This window comes from Lagenorhynchus albirostris, chromosome 12, assembly GCF_949774975.1.
Source record: "Lagenorhynchus albirostris chromosome 12, mLagAlb1.1, whole genome shotgun sequence".
Taxonomy (NCBI): domain Eukaryota; kingdom Metazoa; phylum Chordata; class Mammalia; order Artiodactyla; family Delphinidae; genus Lagenorhynchus; species Lagenorhynchus albirostris.
The window spans coordinates 38,327,291-38,350,795 of record NC_083106.1 but is presented as its reverse complement, the minus strand read 5'-3'; the positions used below and the strand labels follow the sequence as shown (position 1 = coordinate 38,350,795).

Below are 23,505 nucleotides of genomic sequence, written 5' to 3'. Positions count from 1 at the left end.
CCCACTACTGGTTGGCTCTCTCCTTAGTATCCAGCCGACCACCTTGTTTCAGGTTTCTGCCCACCTTCCACAGGCAAGGTTCTTCAGTCTTGTTCTGCCTCCCTGGAATCTAGGCTAGAATCCCTCTCCCTACACATAGAGAAATCAGTATATGTTATGATCGTTATATTTTTGGCATTTATGCAATTCATACCCCAATGAATACAACTTTTAAATTACAACAGTAAGTAACTGTTAGGACCTGAATCTCATCATTCCAAACTGGAATTCTCATTTAACTAAGCCTCCTTCCACCCCAACAGTCTACTCTCAAGCAAGAGGGCTTTCCAGTCAAGGAGGTGAATGCTTTTATTGTTTTCATAAAGCCTTAGAAGAACGCAGAAATCACTTCTAAGCAAGGCTCAAGGTCACGATATGGACATGTGTTTCCCTAATAGACTTTACAAGCAGAAACCTTCCCCTAACCACAGGAAGACCTGCCCTTCATCGAGTGCCGTAGCAGAAGGGCTGCCTTGCTCTCCTGCACACACCCCAGATCCTGGGCCTTTTCCCCTTACAGATTACACCCACCATATCCACTAGTGATATGATGTTAAAAAGTAGTTTTTATCCTTGAAAAAAATTAAAAACCGTCATTATTGTGGGATAAGTACTGGCCCAGATGTCCAGTGACATGATGTATAGGCTTGATTCTGAAATTAACCAGATCTCCGTCATATCTGCAATCTGGTCTCTTCCTCATCTTTGAATCCAGGGTTGCTTTTTGTTTGTTTGTTTGTCTGTTTGCTTAATTTTTGTTTATTAATTTGCTGATGACCGGAGTTCCTTCTAGCCCCCAAATTCTCAGATATTTCCAAGTTACTTATACATTGTCATTTTTTGGTTTCTCTTGACAGTCTTTAATGGCATTGATTTGTTTGACTTTGCATCAATTCCATTAATTTGTAAAATAGGAAAAAGAAACTAGATTAGGTATGCTGTGGTTAAGGTCACATTGGGACTCATGAGTCTCGTGTAAAATGCTACATTTCAAGTTTTTAAATTAGCCTATTGAAATATTTCTATATATTTTTAAATTTGGAAAACATACTTATTAATCTTCACCCAGCTACTGAACTTCACAGGTCATTAAAAATGTGTTATGAGAAGTTAGTCACTTGCCCCCAGTTATAGATGGTGATAGAATTAGAAAATGAATCACATGTTTACATATTACCCTTAATTTTAAAAATGGAAGTTACCACTGGAATAAATTAAAGGGAGAGACAGCCAGATTGCAGCTAATATTTTAAAAATGCAGTTTTAAGAATACTAAAAATTCTATTTACAGTTATAATTACTACTATGGGTATGAAAAATAGAGATGAGAATGACTCAACATATGTTTCTCAGATAAATCTGGAGGCAGGTTATAGAAAGGATTAAAAGAAAGAGAACACTCTTAAGCTCAAAAGAGTTTACCTCATGCATAGAATGCAGCAGCAAAATGGCCATTCTGCTTGGCCTCAGTTGAACAAATGCCTGTGGGGAAAAAATAGCGAAAATATTCTGCTTTGACAGGGCTAGCTTATCTTAAATTAAAAGTACATCAAAGAAACATAGTGTTTCAGACTACAGAAAGCCTCCTGATTTAGAAGTTACTGGGGAACAGGTTTCAAATTTTAATCTTGGCAATTAAAATACTTTAAAATATGAAGACTAGTCAAGTTAACAGATGATAGGTACTTCTGCTTTCTATCCATGCTTCAGAGAGGTTTTGCTGCGGAAAGTGACATAACACAAGTAGGTAAAGAACAAACAAGGAAACAAAAAAACCCCCAAACCTATGAACAAACAAGGAAACAAAAAAAACCCCAAACCTATGAACAAACAAGGAAACAAAAAAAAACCCCAAACCTATTGTTTTCATTGTTTCCACACCTGTGATAGGGGCTTCTGAAAATGCCAGAACACTTCACTCTCCGTACCCTATGAAGTATGATTATATATTGTCACTGTCCTGCAGACCCCAGCGTGCAAAGTTTTGAGATTTTCAGAAACCTCAGTACTCGGGTGGAGTATGTAGCTTGGAATTTAAGAGTCAACACCCCTGAGACTGAAAGACTCAGGGACGGTTGCCTGGTGACACATGAGTAACGTGAACCAGAGTACTCGTAGTTCAAATGAAACTAGAGCTGTCATATACATTCTGGATGGATTTTTCTTTAAGCTCACACTTTTCAGTAGAAGTAAAATTTTTTTAGTAAAATTTATCCATCTAGCTCAGAAAATTCCAAGTTTTGGGGGTTATTGCAACAAATACACCTAGTCCAGAGGTCTTAAAAGTGAAACAAATTGGCCTTTAAAATTTTATAAATGAATTAGAATAGCTTTAATCACTGCTTTCCCCTTTCTTTCCTGCCTATTTTTGTTAAATGATTGGGACGTTTATGTGGGTTTAAGTGTGTAAGGTAAGAGGAGTGAAAGAGGTAACAACTGAAAGCTACTTAATTACTAGAAATAAAACTGTAAGAATCTAAGTTCTCCTGCCTACACTGCAAATGAAAAATAAGGGCATACTTTAGTCGTTGAAGAAACATTGCATGACAGGGACTAGGGAAACTAAGCCTCAAAGAGGTTAAAGAATCTGTCCAATGTCATGCAATTTGTGGTACCAAGAGCACAGATTAGACTCCAACACCCCCACCAACCTTACAAACAGGCGGAAGATAAAATGCTGAGAATTCAGGAAAGTCTTTGCCCTGTCTTTCCCAAATACCACTCCTCTTCCATTAGCTAATTTCTGGAAGTGCCACAATTGACAGTTTGCTTCTTTGGTCGGAGACTTTTCCTTGTAGGGAGCCACACATAGATCATGTTCCTGTGAACAAATTAAGTAAATATTTTCCAAAAGCTGGTTTGGGTAGGATGAAGGGGAAGAGGACATTGGAAGGTCTATGGCAGGAGCAGGGCCTGGGGAGGAGAACAAGAGGAAATGGATGAAGGAAGACAGTGAAGGGTGCAAAGCATTTGGTCTGGAAGAGTCTGCAGTTGACCAGAGGTTAGACATATTGTTGTAATAAAATTGTGCTCCAGGATGTGTTCATGCTGTGTCTCCCTTACTCTCTGCCTTTTATGTACTCATTTTCAGTATTTGTCCTATTATAAACAGCTGTTTTACATTGACCACATTTCAAAATATTACTTACGATCTTGTTTATTCAGAAGGTGCACATCTATAAATGATGCTCCTCCCAAATATAGTTGAATTAAATGAGATCTTCAATCTTGACTTTTTCTTAGTCCATTTTTTTTACAATCTCTTTGAGAGACTGAGAGAGATATTTTAGTCAATATCATCCAGGATGTTCTGACCTCTCAAAATGACTCTCCAGGGTCAACAAGCTTTAGTGAGTAGTTCTTTCTGCTATTTTTAATATATCCGTGTATTTATCCATGCTTCCTTTTTGCTTCACTTTACCCCTGCTAGTGAGGATCTTTGAGAATTTTCTGTAATTATTCTACTCTTCAGATTATTACAAACAGAGTCAGCTTTGTAGTGTTTTCTTCAGTTATTTTAATTATGATGAATTTGGGGGAATTTTTCTTTACTAAAAGTCGCCATTATCCTTAATCAAATGTCAAAGGATAACAATAAAAATCTGATGTGAAATGGATCAAAGTGGCAGGATGACTCGATAGGTCTTTCTTGGTTCAGGAACACTGCCAGCCTAGGCAATGCTTAAAATGCCAACACAGAGCACTTTTATCAAATTCAGTAACATAAGCTTCCTATCTGCACAGACAGGATCTGCAGATGAGGTGGACTGCACAGTTAGATCGATGTTAAGTTAACCCAAAAAGCACTCATTGAACGCCTACTAGCCACTGTCCACACTTAGACCCCATTTGTTCTGCCACCCTAGAGGTGTGATCTTCTGCGAGTAAAACAAGTCACCAACATAGAACATTTAGCGAAAACATAGAACATTTAGCGAAAACCATCTTAAACTAATTTAGTGGTGAACTTCAGGGTAGGTTATCGGAGTAAAAGATGAAAGAGCCTGCCCAGGGGATGACTGATGTAACCAAGGCCATCAGTATGTGTCCTGATAGAGCAAGTCGGGACAAAGTTAGTTTTATAATTTAATTTTTAATTTACTACAAGGTAATTTTGATAAGGTCGAAGATTGGATGTGTAGATCTCCAAAGCTGTGTGCATGTGTTGGTATACTTTGCTAAAACCACCAGTAAACAGTCCATTCTTTTGGGTGATACATACTCTTAGACCCTGAAGCAACATCATTTATAGATTTTTTTCAGTGTATTATTAGAGAAAGATGGAGAAGAATCTGACCTAACCTTTACTCCAGTTCAGTTATTCTCAGACTTGTGTGGGAGTAAGAATCTTCCAGAGTGTTTGCAATACATATGGTGTCAAATACACAGGATTCAAGGTTGTAGGGAAGGCACTGGGAACCTGTATAGTTAACAAACTTCCCATGTGAGTCTTCTAAGCAGGCAGGTTTGGGAAACACTGCTCTAGTTCATCTGGCATAAGATTAATTTTAGGTAAATAGGCTTTTTACCCACCCTCTCTTCCTCTATTTCTCCCGCTCTCCCCCATTAGAATTTTTTTTTAATCTTAAGCGCTAATTTGCTTTAAATTCACTGTGTTAGTCTCCAGGCATAGGCAAGCTAACAGTTTTCCCAGAGACCTCATGTTTTTTGCCTGCTTTTTCCCACAAGTTAATCAAGCGTTAAGGTGAAAAATCTAGTTCTTCTCTGTGGAGTGGCTCATAACAAAGAAGAATTAAGTTACACTGCCTGGTGTCAGAATGTAATATGATTACGTTGGCAAAGCTATAAAAAGAAATATCCAAACCTCATAAAAAAAAATGCAAAAGAGGTCACTGTTAGAGCAGATGGATGAAGCAGAGTGCTTGATCATTTAGTAGTTACTGAGCTAAAAGTATATTCAGGCCAAGGTGTATACAGCTAGGGCGGCTGGGAGAAGGTCACCAAATCATAATTACAGCTTTCAAGGGTAGAGTTCAGAATTTTACAGTAAAATGCATGTTTATTTGTATAAAATGAAAAATTAAAAATGTATAAAGATGACTAAAAGATCTGGTAAATACAGTGCAGTCAACTGTCAATTACCCCTATGGAATGTAATAGTGGGTTTCCTTTGCTACATTCTTTGGGGTCTTCTCTACTTAGTAATCAGAAAATGTCTTTGCATAAAGTGCAAACTTCTTTGCAGTTTTTGGTTAAAATATGAAAAGAAAAAGTACAGCAAAAATTAAAGTCCAAAATTAAACCAGAAAAAAATCTTAGAATCTTTTTTTTTTAATCTTTTTTTAACATCTTTATTGGAGTATAATTGCTTTACAGTGCTGTGTTAGTTTCTGCTTTGTAACAAAGTGAATTGGCTATACATAAACATATACATATATCCCCATACCTCCTCCCTCTTGCGTCTCCCTCCCACCCATCATAAATGGGTGTTGAATTCTTTCAAAAGCTTTTTCTGCATCTATTGAGATGATCATGTGGTTTTTATCCTTCAGTTTGTTAATATGTTGTATCACATTGATTGATTTGTGTATATTGAAGAACCCTTGCATTCCTGGGATAAACCCCACTTGATCATGGTGTATGATCCTTTTAATGTGCTGTTGGATTCTGTTTGCTAGTATTTTGTTGAGGATTTTTGCATCTACGTTCATTACAGTGATATTGGACTGTAGTTTTCTTTCTTTGTGACATCTTTGTCTGGTTTTGGTATCAGGGTGATGGTGGTCACATAGAATGAGTTTGGGAGTGTTCCTCCCTCTGCTGTGTTTTGGAAGAGGTTGAGAAGGATAGGTGTTAGCTCTTCCCTAAATGTTTGATAGAATTCGCCTGTGAAGCCATCTGGTCCTGGGTTTTTGTTTGTTGGAAGATTTTTAATCACAGTCTCAATTTCAGTGCTTGTGATTGGTCTGTTTATATTTTCTATTTCTTCCTGGTTCAGTCTCGGAGGGTTGTGCCTTTCTAAGAATTTATCCATTTCTTCCAGGTTGTCCATTTTATTGGCATATAGTTGCTTGTAGTAATCTCTCATGATCCTTTGTATTTCTGCAGGGTCAGTTGTTACTTCTCCTTTTTCATTTCTAATTCTGTTGATTTGAGTCTTCTCCCTTTTTTTATTGATGAGTCTGGCTAATGATTTATCAATTTTGTTTATCTTCTCAAAGAACCAGCCTTTAGTTTTATTGATCTTTGCTATTGTTTCCTTCATTTCTTTTTCATTTATTTCTGTTCTGATCTTTATGAATTCTTTCCTTCTAACTTTGGGTTTTTTTGTTCTTCTTTCTCTAATTGCTTTAGGTGTAAGGTTAGATTGTTTATTTGAGATATTTCTTGTTTCTTGAGGTAGGATTGTATTGCTATAAAGTTCCCTCTTAGAACTGCTTTTGCTGCATCCCATAGATTTTGGGTTGTCGTGTTTTAATTGTCATTTGTTTCTAGGTATTTTTTTATTTCCTCTTTGATTTCTTCAATGATCTCTTGGTTATTAAGTACTGTATTGTTTAGCCTCCATGTGTTTATATTTTTTATAGATTTTTTCCCTGTAATTGATATCTAGTCTCTATATGATAGCCTTGTGGTTGGAAAAGATACTTGATACAATTTCAATTTTCTTAACTTTACCAAAGCTTGATTTGTGCCCCAAGATATGATCTATCCTGGAGAATGTTCCATGAGCACTTGAGAAAAATGTGTATTCTGTTGTTTTTGGATGGAAGTCCTATAAATATCAATTAAGTCCATGTTGTTTAATGTATCATTTAAAGCATATGTTTCCATATTTATTTTCATTTTGGATTATCTGTCCATTGGTGAAAGTAGGGTGTTAAAGTCCCCTACTAGTATTGTGTTACTGTCGATTTCCCCTTTTATGGCTGTTAGTATTTGCCTTATGTACTGAGGTGCTCCTATGTTGGGTGCATAAATATTTACAGTTGTTACATCTTCTTCTTGAATTGATCCCTTGATCATTATGTAGTGTCCTTCTTTGTCTCTTGTAATAGTCTTTATTTTAAAGTCTATTTTGTCTGATATGTGAATTGCTACTCCGGCTTTCTTTTGATTTCCATTTGCATGGAATATCTTTTTCCATCCTCTTACTTTCAGTCTGTATGTGTCCCTAGGCCTGAATTGGGTCTCTTGTATACAGCATATGTATGGGTCTTGTTTTTGTATCCATTCAGCTAGTCTGTGTCTTTTATTTGTAGCATTTAATCCATTTAGAGGACTTGTGCCTGTGTTCTGGTGGATGAGCCTGGATCTTGTCTTTCTGGTGGGCAGGACCGCATCTTACTCTTCTGCCATCTTGAAGGTCTCCCCAAAATCTTAGAATCTTTAAACAAACATTTATATTGACCTTTTACTATTTTCAGTGAATTCTGCTAATTGTTGTGACATGGAAGAAAAGTTGCAAGGTAAAACTAACACAACTAAACATAACAATAATTAAGTTATAGATGAAATTATACCATAAGCAATAGGAATTTGCTTCCATGTTTTTCTGTAAAAGGATTTTAAGGCATCTGAATGTGTGTGTTCACAGGTTATATAATTATACTATGTAGGTATATTATGTAATAGTTAATAAGACGTATAAAGAAAACAAGAAGTAATTTTTACTCAAACTTGTGTATGTTATTTCAATCACATGATCTTCATTTTTATGATTCAAAATTGAGTTAAAGTTTCATAACACATGAATTGAACAATGTCTTGAGTTTGGTTTAATGTTATGGAGAATATGTTGATCAAGGAGAGAAAATATGCATATGGTAGTAGCATAGTAGGTGAGCTCTTAAGTGGGTCCTGGATCCCTAACTTCATTACTCTAGTTATTTTTATTCTATTCTAATCTCTTCCAAATTTATAAGGCCTATGATTCTATTGGGGTGGCCCAAAAGTTCATTTGGGTTTTTCCATAAGATGTTACAGGAAAACATGAATGAACTTTTGGGCCAACCCAATAGAGGGGCAGCAATATAATGAAATAATTGAAAGGCCATGTTTTGGAATCACACATAACAGGGCTTTAGATCGTAATTTAGAGACAGTTCCTAATATTTGGAAGACAAAATTTTAGTTGTCTCATTTGAATTATGGAGCTAATCCTCCCCCCCTTCTGTATCTCTGATGTTTGTTATAAGGATTAAATAAAATAATGTATATGAAGCAATTCACTACCTTGCTAAGTAAGGACTCTACTAAGAGTAGCTGTTTTAAATGCATATAGATGATAATTATTTTAATTATCAACTAAGGTTTCTTTACTCCTTTATACTTCCTTTAACGCTTTGTATAGACACTATTCACTGAGGAGTCATGTACATTATCTAGGTTAAAAGTTCGCTTAACTTTTTGATTAGCTTTTTAAAATGAAAACAAAGAGCAAAGTTTTGCAAGTCAAAGTTATCTCTAGAAAATAACTTGACTTTTTGAGAGCAAAAGCTTTTTTTGAGCCAACTGAAACTAGAGAACTGAGAACAGACCTTAGAGTGAGAGAGAGTATATGATGACATAAGAGTTCCTTTTGGTATTTCTGGGAGGGAAGGGAATCACTAACTAGCTGGTAGGAGAAGAATTCAAGATGTGAGGAGACCCTAGGCAATGTCTGAGTCTTTGGGATGGTGCCCAGGACTCACTGAGTTGAGCCAGAGGAGGCTTAAGCAGTAGAAATTTGAATGGGGTTAGGAAATGCAAGTGTAGAAAGGACTAGGTCTTAATTCCCAGGGAGACTGAGCATTTTAAAGAAGTTCCATATCCTGTATAACCTTAGAAAGAGAAGCAATGGTGAACTTCAGCAGATGGGCCTGAGTGCTGCTTCATGGAGTTCCCACGCCCTCAGAGGGGTGCAGGAGAGACTGAAATGACCTCAAGAAGAACACAGAGTGCTTTAAATAGGCCATGGACCCTAAATATCCTGAGGTTGGAACAAAGAGCATACAGCTGCACTTACCTCTAGTTGAGGTTATAGTTGTACCTGAGACAGCAGCAGTAGATCCCAGTGTACAGTGATGAAACAGGACAAGCTGTAACTCAGTGAGGGTCAGCATGGGCACAAAACATACGTGAACCTGATGCCTTGTCCTCCTTATACTTACCGTTCCCTTTCAAGAGGGAAAGGAAAGTGGTATTGGTGGTAGGGTATTTAAATCGACTCCTGTTTACCCCATTGGTGAAAGAGGGATTCCCACCCTAGGGTTATGGGGATGGCTAAATACATGACACCTGGCACTGGACAGGCGAGATCAGATGAAATGGACAGCAGTTTATTCATCATATATACTCACAGCCTGGGGAAGAGGACACCTTGCAGGGCCACACAGGGGATACACTTGGGAACAAAGTGAACAACCAGGGCTGTGAGAGGCAGGCTTTGCAGTAGTAAGGGTGGGGTGCTTCTTGGTTCCTGTGGGAGGATATGACTGGCTTGTTTGAATAATTCTGCTGCTCGGAGATGAGCAGGAATTGTGCCTGATGCCTTTAATAAGGAGGGTGTTTGGCTAGGGGACGTTACCTATGGGAACTGAGTGGGAAAGGGAACTTGGGTTAGGCCATTCAAGACCTATTTTATCAAATGTCAAGGCACCACATTATACTAATCCTTAATTTTTGGTTTTGTGCCACAAGTGACCCCTTGATCCCTTGACATGAGTTTAAACCTTGGTGATGACTGAGACTTTTAGGGAACAAAGTAGGCACCTGACCAGGAACTTTAGAGGTGTCCCCATTTGCAATCAGTAAAGGCAATTGAGAGGTCCGTGTGGCATTGATGTAAGGAATAGGTATCTCCAGGAGGTGAGCAAGAATTTTCCACTTTGTGACAAATAGGAATTCTTTAAGAAACCCATGAAGCCTTTCAGTTTCACCAGCTGCCTGGAGCTGACTGCCTGGGGCCCCAGGGGAGGTGGAAGTTTGACTGAATGTCTTCTTCAAGAGCCCAGCACCGTGTATTCTGGAAGTGAAATGAGTGTCTTGGTCACTCTTGGTAGTATCTAGAACTCCAAAGAGGATACAGAGCATCCTGCAGAGGACTTGTATCGTGGCCTTAGTATATGTAATCTGTTACCTTGATTTATTCTGAGTAACTGTGGAGCAAGAGATTCCTGGAGTTCTTTACCCCAAAGGGGGCAACTCTTAGGTCATGGCCTAAGAACTTGTAAAAATGTATAGACGGCATCAAATGTCGATTGCCTGAAGTGTGCCTGCCAGTGGTACTGACTCTTGGGTCCTATCTTTTATCAGGGACATTTTGGTTAAATGATGAGAAGGAGTAGCTCTTCTCTGAGCTCCATCATTTATCATGGCGGCACCAGCATTAGTAAAGTGTACAAACTTCCATTTCTGTCCATTCAGTTGATCCCCAAAAGGCTCCCCAGGTATCAAAGGACTCTGGGATAGGGGTGACCTCTTCTAGCATAGTGGTATTAGTGAAGGGACTGAGAACAGGGGAGGCCACCCCCTCCAACAGAGGAAATGTGCCAGAAGGCCCGGGTGTGACCCCATCCTGTAGCAAGGAAGGCTCAGGAGCCATGCCTCAAGCTGTTGAAGTGCTGCTTGGATAACGCAAGGCATAGTGGGTAGCTGGGCACAGAGGGTTGCAGGCTCAAGGTTTGTGAGAGCCTCTCTTTCCAGAAGAGGCCAGTATGTGGCTATCCTGATGGTGTATAGTGCCAGGCTGAGAAAGGCAGTTTCTTGCGTCAGAAGTCCATGAGCAACTTACAACCTTCATAGGTGGTCCAGAGACTCCAGGAGGCAAGAGAGGAGGTTGCTAAAGCTACAGTAAAGAGGGCTCTGAGGGCGCAAACTAGAGTGCTTGTTGATTTCAATTTGGACAGATTTCTAGAGCCTTTTTTGGAAGGAGTCCCCTTTGAGGTAGGCTAATTTAGAAGAAACAGCATCAAAGACATTAAGTAAAATTTGTAAATGAGGAATATGTTGCCTCCAGAACCTAAAAGGGGCTAAAAATTGTTGAATTTGTACTGACCTTGTGGTTGCTGAGAGGGTCAATACCTGTTTCATGACAATGGCAGAGAACCTTCAATTTACCAAGTAACTTTCAGAAATTTAATGGAAGTGGCAGGGCCTTGCACTATGTGTGGGACAATGGTTCATCCCCCTTTTGGGAGCTCCTTTGTGAGTATTTGTATGTCTTTAATGAGTATGTCAAACAAATCTCCTTGGAGGAGGATGTCATTGATGTAATGTCATATCTAGAGAAAGGTGGATACAGTTAAGATCTTGCCTGTGGAGATTGTGTGCAATGGCAAGGATGCTGAGGTATCCCATGGGTATCCTTGTAAAGGTGGATTGTGTCCCTTCAGTGGTAAAGGCAAACTGTGGCTGAGAGGCTGTTGAACTAGGCATTGTACAGAACATATTAGCCTAATTTATAGCAGCAAAATATAGACCGGTTGCTGATTGGATGGAGTCAGCAACTTTAATAATTAAGTTGTTGGGTACAGAGGCCTTAATGGGATAGGACCATGGCTTTACAGTTGCAGCAATCCACTGTGGGGCACCATTCTTTTGTTTCAGGTTTAACAGGCCAAATAGGGCTGTTAAATGCAGAAACAGTGGGAATAACAACCCTTCACTCAGTTCCTCTTATAAAACAAGTTTTAATACTGGAAGACCCTGTTTTAAATTACCTTGAGTCATGTTAACTATTTTAACTGGGGGAAGGGGTGGGGAAGGTCATGGGTTCTCATTTTGTCAAACCAATTTGTAAGTGTCAAAGACTTAATTTAATTTTCATTTATTTTTCATTGGGTCAGAGTATCCATGCCCATGCCCAAGGGATATTTTAGAGCGATGAGTGCTATAACCATGGGGAATTTAAGCAAGACAGAGTTCTGATGGTTAAGGTGAAGCATACCTATTTGTCCTCTTTTATATTCAGTAACTCCCATAGGTAAATACTCCATTATGGGGGATACGATGTTTAAATTAATGGAATTCCCAGGTATAATTGTAATTTTAGCCCTAGTATTGGTTAAAGCCATAAATGTTTGCCACTTGGTGAATTTCAGCAGATATTAGAGTTAATTCAAAGCCTATATGGAGAGGCACAGAAGGCAATCAGTGAACCTTCATCATTTGCTATATAAATTCGTTCAGTAAATTTTGTATTTTTAATTGAGTCAAATTGTGGGCCTTTGTTTTAGGTTGTTGTTTTCTTAGTGTCCTCCTCCCTGTATCCAGGTTTCTTCCTTTCCGTATTTTGTTTATCTTTTTATTGTTTTTGGTCACTGGATATACTTGTGGGGGGGATCCTCTCTACCCTGATTATATTTATAAGTTGCTTCCTCCAGAGACCCTCAAATTAGTATTGACAGAGTTAGCAATGGTTGATTTATATGATCTAAAGACCCTGGGCCTAGATTGGGTTTGAATCTGGCACCACAAGGGCACCATGAGTATTTCCCTATAATCCCGAGAATTAGAATCTTTGTTGCAACAGACATAAGCAGCAGAGTGTTGCAGGAAGAAGTGCTGGGCCTACAGCCCAGACTTGATGGATCAAAACCATCCTCTGCTACAGTCCCTTTCCTATCATGTGAGCTTCCTGTCTTGTTTTTCTTTTTTTTCCTCTGTACAAATTTCCTGGGAATATTTTGGGTTTCTAGCCATGTAAAGTTGAAGTTTTCAGCTGTGTCTGCACTATCACCTGTGGTGCAGACCTTCTGGGTGGTTATGGGGAAGGTTCAGGAGCTTAATGGCCTCCCTCATCAGTGAGCATCTCTTCCTCCAGGGAATGACAGTATCCCTGGGATAAGAGTCCACATCTAGTAGAGTCACTTTGCCTATGACTTGGATGGAGACCATAAGGCCCATGATTGCAAGCTTAGCCCTTTGGTATTCTGGAAAGCAGGAGTGCTAGGCAAAGCCTAGGTGCAATGGCTATGGGATTTACATTGGGAGAGCAGTCGAGTACCAAATGCTCCTTCCTCCTGTTCCCTTTTTTTTTTCATCAGCCCCTGGGCCACAGACCACCATGGATGTGCACCTCGATAACCCTGGGGGTCAGGAGAGCACAAGCAACAGCGGCAAGGAAAGCAGCAGCACAGGAAACCAGCAAGGTCACTACCCTTTCATGAACAAAAACACCAACCAGGATGCCATGCTTAATTTTGTGCGGGGTGGCAGGCTCCTTCTTGTTACAGACCTCACAAAAGTTTGTCTCTGGGCCTGTTCCAGAGGTGCACAGTTACAAACGATGTCTGTGTAGCTTCTCCAAGCGGCCAGGGACAGTCACCAGGCTAGACTCAGTGACCTAGCTTGACCTTGGTAAACAAGACTGAAGCACTGACTAGTTATCGTGCTACGTTTTCACTGCCTTTACAGGTGGGAGCCTTAGAGACCAACTGCCAAACACAGGCTAAACCTGACAGCACCATTGTGCTGGGTATAGTCAATTAACAATTCTATTATACTAGTACACAGCACCCTAAAAGGTAGGATAAAATATTTTCAGAACTCTTTTTAAATGAACGTTTGTATTGGCAAATAAGAGAATACTTCATAAACCCAGAACAATGAGAAACCACGTATCTAGAGGCAGGTGAGTACTGTACTCAGAGGCTTCCCTGGGTTCCCTAGTGACTCACAACTTTTGTTTTAAAGAGCTGTTATCTGCGGACAAGGAAAGAAACTTTTAGGACCCACTCAAGTTGGGAAATCAGCATAAGTTTTAGTCTGCTCAATGGGTAATATGGCAACCCCTAACCTTCAAAGGAAGACAGTAAGAATACTTACCAGTCTTGGCCTTGCCTTGGGTGGTAAAGAGGAAAGGGCTGTCCTGATCATTTATTGCCAAAAGTGGAACCTCACACAGGTCTGCAGCTCTGTAGTCTGTCTAGTCTGAAAAATTCCATGCTGAGAATTTAAAGCTAACGAATTTGGTAGTTCCCCAGACATCCAGTGGAGGCAAATTCAGAGCCTGTGTAGAGGAAAATACTTTAAGTCAGGTCTCACATAATTTCAAGGAAAAAGTTTTAAAAAACATGAGCTTACAACCCAAAATCATAAAACATGCAGGGAAATAAGCCACCGTGAGAGAGATTCTACATAAACAATAAATCACAGGATCAGACTAGTATAAAGAATTCAGGTATTGGAATTACTTATATAGCATTTAGAAACATAGGTTTAGTATATTTGAAAAGAATAAATGAGTATATTTAAATTATGTGTAACTAAGGAATAAGATACTATAATACAATGAAGCAGACTTGAAAAAGAGCCAGATTGTCTAAAACTGAAAAATGTAATAATTAGAAATTACAATTTGGTGTATAGCTTATACAGCAGATTAGATGCAGATGAAGACAATATATATGTCTAGATGTATGTTTATTTATTATAAGAAGTTGGCTCATGCTTTTATGGAGACTGAGAAATTCCAAGCCCTGTAGTCAGCAAGCTGGAGACCCAGGAACTGATGGTATAGTTCTGGTCCAAGTGTGAAGGCCTGAGAAGCAGGAGAGCTGATAATGTAAGTTCCAGTCAAGTCTGAGTCTGAAGATAGGGAAACATGTATGGATGTCTTAGAAAACAGTCAGGCAGAAAGCGTATTCTCTCTGACTCAGCCTTTTGTCCCATTAAGGCCTTCAGTGGATTAGATTATATTGGAGCAGGCAATCTACTTTAGTCGGTCTATTGATTCAAATCTTATCCAGAAACACACTCATAGACACACCCGGAATAATGTTTAAGCAAATATCTCTCAGTACCCTGTTGCCTAGTCAAGTTGACGCGTAAAATTAACCATCACAATCAGCAAACGTCCTGACAACAAAAAAGGGATAAAGGAGGATAGTATCATGAAGTGCTTGTAGAATGTAACTTCAACCTAGAGTGGTATACCTTGCAAGAATGAAGATAAAATAGTTTTTTTCAGACATGCAAAAACCAATGATCACCCCCTGCAAAAATTCCTAAAGGCTGGATTATATCCAGGAAAAAGGGGGAATTATGTCACAATTGCAACGTGCAAAAAAGAACATTGTGGAACTATGTTATTATGGATATATAGAAGAATGTAATTCTTAAGATGTGCTAAAATATTAGACGTGAAAATGTCGTGTTAGCAGCTTGCTTTCAATTGGTTGAACGAGAATTGTGTGTGTGTGTGTGTGTGTGTGTGTATGTTTAGAGAGAGAGATTAAATATAGCAAATTGTTAATAATTGTTGAAATCAAGTGGAGGTTATACCTTGTTCTTTCAACTTGAATGAAAATATTTAAATACAAGATTCACAGGAATACACTATAACTTGAAGCCATTTATTTACTAATCCTAGAATTTTATTGTATTCATATGTAGTCATATATTAAGCACCATTTTTTCCATGATTGACAACCTTCCCATCCATATCTAGTTTCCTGTCTGTGAATCTTCGAAGTCCACCAGCAATAGTTAAACCCTTACCATAGTTACAAGAGACCACATTAGTAGTTACTCCCTTTGTCACAAATCAAGGAACCATATGTATATGTGTCTATTTCTGGAATGTCTATTTTATTCTATTTTTCTATTTGTCTATCCTTGAAGAATACCACACTATCTTAGTAACTCATATACTGTAATGAATTTTCATGTCTGAAAGTATAAATTCTGAAACTTTGTAATGAATCTTCAGAACTGATGGTGCCCTATCTTTTCTCTTCTTTTTTAAAAAAGAAGCTATTCTTGGTCTGTGCATTTACAGATACTTTTTGTAAAGCGCTTATCCCTCCTATTATGGTGGGTTTGCTTACAAATGTCCCTTTTTAATAGCCTTCTAATCTCCTTCACTTCAGTTTTCAAACAGTGCATCTAGTACACATCCTTATTATGTGACTTAGAAAGTTTCATGGTTCCCCAGGGCTCACAGGAATAAATACAGTATCCTTTATAATAAAATTCATTTCATTGCAACTTGGGTTCTAGTTATGACCATGGTCCAACTTATTTTTCCAGCTCTATATGGCATAATACTCTATTATAGCCCCATGTTTCCTTTTCCTTTATTTGTAATTTGCCTTCTACACTCCCATCTTCATGATTTAGCTAAAGATTTCTTTGGCTTGATAAAGCCTTTTTATTTTCTTTCTACCCGCTCAAATATTAAGGCCCAATATGTGTTCCACAGCTTCTGTGAAGTCTCTCTTAATAGCCCCCGAATTCAATAACATTTCTACATTTTATAGTATTCTCATTTATACCACTTATTTAAATATATCATATATTGACTTCTATTTTTACATTTCTTTTAATGGTGTGTATTTTATTTGTATATTAGGTCACAGACTTTTCCAGAGTGAGGACCTTGTATTACACTTCTTTTGTGTATCCCCACTGTGTCCATCACGGTCTTTAGTCTTATTTGGCACTACTTACCCAGAATTCTGCACCGAGTTAAGGATATATTAGATGCTTAGTAACAATTGGTTGAATGAAGACTGAGTCTTTCTTCAACAAATATTTGGTGAGGTGTAATAGAAGGAGCAAGGAATGAGGTGTCAGATATTGGATTGACCGTAAGTTCTGTTACGGAAAAAACCCAAATGAACTTTTTGGCTAACCCAATAAAATGGGTTCTGGTTGTGCTCTGTCACTTGCTAGCTGGATTGCTTGTAGCCAAATCATTTTACTTCTATGATCCTCAATTTCCTCACCTTTAAGATAAAGACAATAATGACTTCCCTACAGCACAGAATCTCATAAGCTTATTCTCATTAAAAGGCTTTAAAACAGTACTCAACACATGTTTGTGCCATTTTTAATATTATAAAAATCTTCATTATAGAAAATTTGGAAAACACAATCAAGTTCAAAGAAAAAGATAGAAAACATTTATAGTAATACTACCAAGAAAGGACTACTGCTAAAACGTTGGTATACTTCCCTTGCCATGTTTTTCTGTGCATATATTTTTTAAATTAATATTATGTGTATATATATATATTTATGTATAGGTTTTTTAACTTTTTTATTATGTCAGTTGAATATATTTTAGACACAATTTTTCATGAGGACTTTTTTCTTCTGAGCTTATAAATAAATAAATATAATAACAGAATCTTTTTATTTTTAAAAAGTTTTCTGTAAAAATTAAATGCATCCATATAAATAATTTTACTTCTATTAACTTAATTGTAGGTTAATACCAATATACATAATTTGATGAACAAAAATATTTCAGTGGTATGATTTTTCTTTCTGAAGTATTTGCTATTTGGGAATTTGTTTTGCCCATATGACCCAGAAAATCCTCAAAACAACTTTAAAATTTTTGCCACTGTGATTTTGATTGAATATTGGGCTTAATAAAACTCTACAGTGATTTCTTCTCCTGCGAAGAAAAATAAAATACTGAAGAGAACTTAGGGAACAAATCAGAGCTTGTAAAGGCTCAATTATTTTCCCCCTTTTCTCAGTTGGAAGAAAAAAAAAGATGAAAATTAAATTCGTTCAAAAAGACGCTAAGAGACATCCCAAAGAATTTTTCTTTAAATTGAGGAGATAGAAGAAAAAGACACTACTGGAACTTTTAAAGTTGTGTACAAAAGCCTCTTATCTATATATTAACTTTATTCAGTTTAATTAAGGAAAGATTTGTGAATGATTTCAGTCCTTAGCCATGTCCCTTACTTTTGCTATTGCATTTGGCTTTTGGCTGTGCATATTTTATAGGCGGTATATATCCTGAAATTTTAGCTTTCTAGAAATTTTTCTTTTTTCAAAACTTTTACTAAAAATTGAGAATTATCTTGGCCTGGAAAAGATTGTAGTTTTAAGATATAATAGCAACATGATATAAAATAAAAATAATCTAACTTCAAAATACATACTTATAAGATATGTATGTGATATGCTTGTGTATGTGAACACTGAAAACCTTCTGGAAGGATATGCACCAAAATTATAACAGTGCTGTCACTGGATAATGGGATATAAGGCAATTTGTTTTCTCTCTTTTATGCTTTTCAGAATCGTCATTTTACCCCAATAATGAACAAGTATTATTTTCTTATGCAAAAAGAAAAGAATTCATTTTGAAAAAGAAAAATGAAAAGATAATTGTTCCATTCAATAAACAAACTTTATAGAGTACCTACTAAGTGCCAGGCATAGCTTTAGTGCATAGATGAGTGAAGAATCCACAGAAAGCCTTTGTAGAGCTTACATCCCAGTAGAGGGAGACAGTAAACAGCAAGTACAATCCTAGTAAGTTATAATTATAATATGTGTTGGAAGCTACTAAGAGCTCAGGGAAAGGAGAGAGAGGCAAGGACTCTCAGGAGCTATGGGTAGGAACACCATTTAATGGGGTGGTCAAGACAAGCCACACTGAGAAAGCAGAGCTCTCTCACATGATCTTTTGCGACCCTTCTTTCCTCACCATGTTATGTCATTATGTTGTTACTCAGATGAAGAATTCTTTTTCAGGCATCACGAAGAAATTGAGAATTTCAACCCCATATTACCTATTAAGGAAACACTTAAACAGGGTTTGTGCTGAAAGTATATGGGGAGTTCACCTTCTGGGAGAAACTCTCTAATGAACAGTGTAAGGGAGATGTGGCTTTCTGTGACAGGTGGCTTATCTGGTACAGCTGTTGCAGAAAAGTAGCCAACTCTGAGGGGTGTGTGTGTCTGTGGGGCTGGGTTGGTCAATGGGGAGGTGGAAGGGAGGTTGTAAATAATTTTTTTTTAATGTTCTTTCTGTTTTTAAACACCAAGTTTCTGGCAAGGTCTCAGTGTTAATCTTTTTTTGTCTTTGTAACTCACATCATCAGAGGCTGTCTCCAGAGCCACATCAACACCATAGTTTAACAGGGTAATTGATGTTCATAATGATAATCTATTATAGTGCCTATAAATTAATATGACTGATTTCTAAACAAATTTCATTTGTGTAGTTGTTAACCAAGCACATTTATATTCATTAGTTCGGTTCTAAGGTAGTAGAATAGGTAATATTAATCCTACTTCTGATAAATGTGGAAACAATTAACTGAGAAGCCTTTCTGGAAGTCGAAAGTCTATTAGAAGGCAATGCAGGATTCAACATCAGGGATGTACACTTTTAGGTGGACAAACTTTTCATTGCTCCATATGGACTGCTTAACAAACATAAGGACTAATTTAAAGACACTCATCCCAAGGGTGTACTAATGTAGTTCAGTAATGCTGTCACTGCTCAAAACTGCTTTGAAATCTTCAGAAAACTGAAAATTCAGTTTTCTTCTGAATATATACAAATCTATATTACTTAAGGAGGCTTTGAAAAGAAACTGAAGTGCAATGAAAGAGATGGGCGAACAAATGGGACACACAGTTGGTAATTAAGAACTATAAAAACTGTAAAATATAATGCTGCATTTTAAAAATAATACTTTATCATTATATTATATATGAATATAAAATGAGCTGCACTTATGAAGTCACCAAAATATTTTGAGAGGTGGAATAAATATGTAGCTTCCTAAAGTTCCTTTGAAGGATGTGGTACACATTTACATGTATAAATTTTTGTATGTTAATAAAAAGAGTTCTGTTGTTTTGTATCACACTGCATTTTTCCTTTTGAAGACAGATAGCATATATGCTATGAAGTTTTCTGAAATAAAAGCATGTAATTGAAAGTGTCCATGCTTAAGATATTGCTTTAAATTACCTTTAAATTGGAAGAGTAATTATGGGACTATTTTTTGTCATCAGTGGGTCACTCTCGACAGTAATCGTAGGCAAAGAAAATAAGCCCAGAGGATAAAAGGGCTTTATTTTTCCGCTTGTTGAGCATGAAAATGGTAAAGGAGAATTAAGACGATAGGATCTGGTCTTTTAAAGTATTAGAGGATTGCATATTTGTACAAGGGAAGCCTGATGAATTATATGTAACTGACTTCAGGTTGGCAAGTCTATTCACAGCAGACATTTGGTCCTTTCCAAAGCTCCACGAGACATTTGGTCCATGTCTAAATATCCTTGAAATTTAGTCCTATACAAATCATCTATGAGCATATTTGGTCCATGCCAAATGGTTTTGGACATGACCAAATATCAAGACCAAATAAATGTCTCCATGGATGTTTTGGAAAGGACCAAATGTGAACAAATATCAAGGACCTTTTGGTGTAGAACAAATGTCTTGTGGTTGTTTCAGACAGGATTGAGTGGTCCTGCATGCAAGGCTGTTGACAGTTTAACGTATATGGATCTTTTCCAGAGAGGACTGGTGTCTGGAGAGTATAACTATCCAGATGCTCTGGATGAGGGTGGTTCTATAAGAGTTTGTGCTTTAACTACTGTTCTGCATATGACTGTCAGTGTTACTTACACCTGCAAGGCATTGTATTTGCCAAAGTCCACAGCCTGCCTCCAAAGCTATTTTAATGTTAATGTAACCAATTTCATTTTAATATTTAATAATTGAACTTTCAGCTTTTATTAAGAATATTAATAATTAAAAGCACCTTCATAGGCTATGTTTGCCTGCTCATAATTTATAGGTATCAGATATTAATTAAACTTTAATTGAATTTATTAGACAACTATGTCCCAGTCCATGTACCAGGCAGAGGGATACAAAGCCATCTCTACTGTGACCACATCGGTCAGAGTTAACTTCCCCTTCTCCCCTTCCTACTGATGTCATCAACAGTCACTTGACATTTAAAAACCACTATCTCATTAAAAGGAGAACCAACTTCTCAGGGTCCTGTGTTCATGGTGAGACAGGAAGGGTGCAAACAGATCACATGAACTTCAAAATTGTATGATTTTCTCACCAGTGCAAAACTTGGGCTTCTGTGAGCTTGGAGAGTCTTTGTGCCCCTTTCGAAATATAGGAACACTTTGTGTCCCAAGAGTGGTTGGAAAGGGCCAAGATAATAAGTGGGTGGCCGGGCTTCCCTGGTGGCGCAGTGGTTGAGAGTCCGCCTGCCAGTGTGGGGGACACGGGTTCGTGCCCCGGCCCGGGAAGATCCCACATGCCGCGGAGCGGCTGGGCCCGTGAGCCACGGCCGCTGCGCCTGCGCGTCCGGAGCCTGTGCTCCGCAACGGGAGAGGCCACAGCAGTGAGAGGCCCGCGTACCGCAAAAAAAAAAAAAAAAAAGAAGTGGATGGCCTGAGAGCAGCCTCTCACTGGCACTTGCTTGCTCATTCTCTGGGACCCTACTCAGAGGCTGTTTTCCCATGAAGTCTGGCCCCCTTCTCTCCTGTGGAGTTAACCACTCCTCCTCTGTGCCTGTGCAGGAGCTGCCTGCCATGCCACCATCCCAGGTCTTCAGGGGGGGCGGGGGAGTCCTTACGGATTGTGGCAAATCTCATAGTGACTGACTCCCACGCTCAAGGGGGTTGCACGGTTTGCTGCAGTTAATCTCTTGCCTCTGTAGCCACATCCGCGTATATTATTATTCTGCGTGGCCCTGGCCTAGTATAGCAAGTGTCATTGTGCGGGAAAGGTACTCAGATTTGTTTACTGCTTTACTTGGAAGATTATGGGAAAACGAGTTGGACTTTGCATTTTGAATTTTATAGGTTTAAGCTGTCAAAAATTCTCTGTGATAAAAATAGCTTCCATGTACATATCAATATGTGTTGGAAGAATCTGTAATACTAGCAAGCAAGAACCTACGCACGGAAAAAAAAACGTGTGTCAACAGGCAAAAGTTAGGATTCCCTTTGGCTTGTACTTGAGGCACAGAAACTTGGAGGAATTTTTAAAAAGAGAAAGGTCTCTAAGTTAAAAAAAACAATTTTTATACATGTATACATTCCATGTAAGCTCTGTTTAGCCTAAAATTGTCTTGATACTGAGTTGAATAGGAGCTACATTAAAGGATTCACATTTTAGAGGTGGATACTTTTTTTTTTTTTTTTTTTTTTTGCAGCATGCAGGCCTCTCACTGTTGTGGCCTCTCCCGTTGCGCAGCACAGGCTCCGGACGCGCAGGCTCAGCGGCCATGGCTCACGGGCGCAGCCGCTCCGCGGCATGTGGGGTCTTCCCGGACCGGGGCACGAACCCGTGTCCCCTGCATCAGCAGGCGGACTCTCAACCACTGCGCCACCAGGGAAGCCTGTAGAGGTGGATACTTTTACTTTATTTCCAAAGAATAAGATTTAAGATCAAGAAAGGTAACTGAAAAGACCAGAATGTGTTTGATTTCACCAGACTATGGGTTCCTTTCTGTAGCTTGTGAGCCTAGCACAGGGCCTGGCACGTAATAATTTAGTAGGAGCTTGATAAATGTTGACTGGATGAATAAATAATTATCTGTGTTCGTTGGTCCACATTAAAAAGCAACTGTTATCGTTCTTTTGCCTTGTTTGGAAGAGGTTTGCATATTCCGAAACAGAAAATCAAACCAGAGAAATCTAGCATAAGGTATTAAGATTTTGAAAGCTGGGGAGAGACAGATGATATATTTGGTTATCAGCTGAGACCGGTGTGTGTCTCCCTCCCTCTCTTTCTGTCTTTGGGCCAGAAAAGCACTGACTTTCCAAAATACATGTTCTTCCTTTGTTTGTTTACTTTAAGTGTTTTCTCAGATAGCCTGACTCATAACTTCAGAGAACTGATTTAGAGGGTAAAGAGTTTATTCCAAGTCCTACATGCAGAATGAGTAGTGGTTTCACTGAGGTGGATGACGTGACTGACGTGGATGCAGAGATTAGAAAAAAAGGTATCCGCCTCTTTGTGGGCTGGGCTTCGATAATGAACTTGGAGAAAAGAATGAGTATGAGCTAAGAAGATGGACTGTGTCAGTTGAAAGGGAAAGAGGTTGCAAAAATGTCTATTTGTTTATAATTATGCCTATAACATACTAACATACTCCTAGCAGGAAATGTTTAGCCCACTGGAAGCTGACTAGTGCTTTCTTTATATATAAATATATATATTCCTGCAGTGCTCCATTTAGCTTGAATGTCTTTGTCTTCTTCAGCTATGCTGGTGTTGCATTTTCATATTTTGGAGACTGCAAAGATCCTGGCATGTGTGTATATGTGGCTGTGTAATGGTATTTTGTTAAGGCATCCTGAAAATTGTGTATTTTCGGTAGAGAAGAAAGTGTGTCCCAGGCATTTGTAAATCACATTACCTTGCTATGGGCCATGCAAGGACTTCTTTGAAATCTCCCAATGTCCAAATGGTTTCAGCTCCTGTAAGCAGCCACAGTTGACAAAGCAGAACTCATACAAATTCCACTGCTAATTCTGTAGACGAAAAAGAGGAAGAGTTGCTAGTGAGTCAGCTGCCTTGGTTAGCAAACAGACACAATTAGCTTTAAGCCCAGAAAATTGAAAGAACATGGAAGTTAATCTCTCTTTTGTTTCTCTTCGTAGTGTTTCCTCATCTTTCTATGGGTTATATATTTTTTTAAATGTCACAAAGCATTGAAGAGAGCAATTCTCTCTACTTTATATGTATGTATGTATATGTATATATATATAAAATATGTG

The 23,505-nt window shown here is 38.3% G+C and overlaps 1 protein-coding gene across 4 annotated transcripts in view; it reads left to right on the top strand.

Annotated features, from left to right (window-relative positions):
• The window catches only part of PKIB (cAMP-dependent protein kinase inhibitor beta), a 102,776-nt gene that overhangs the window by 68,924 nt on the left and 10,347 nt on the right, over nt 1-23,505 (top strand). The window contains exon 3 of one of the 4 annotated variants that reach the window (XM_060167431.1): nt 13,029-13,133. The exons of the other annotated variants lie outside the window; for them this stretch is intronic. Coding sequence (XP_060023414.1) covers nt 13,049-13,133 — 85 coding nt within the window. The 5' untranslated portion in view covers nt 13,029-13,048. The remainder of the gene's footprint in view (nt 1-13,028; nt 13,134-23,505) is intronic. 4 annotated transcript variants of the gene reach the window in all.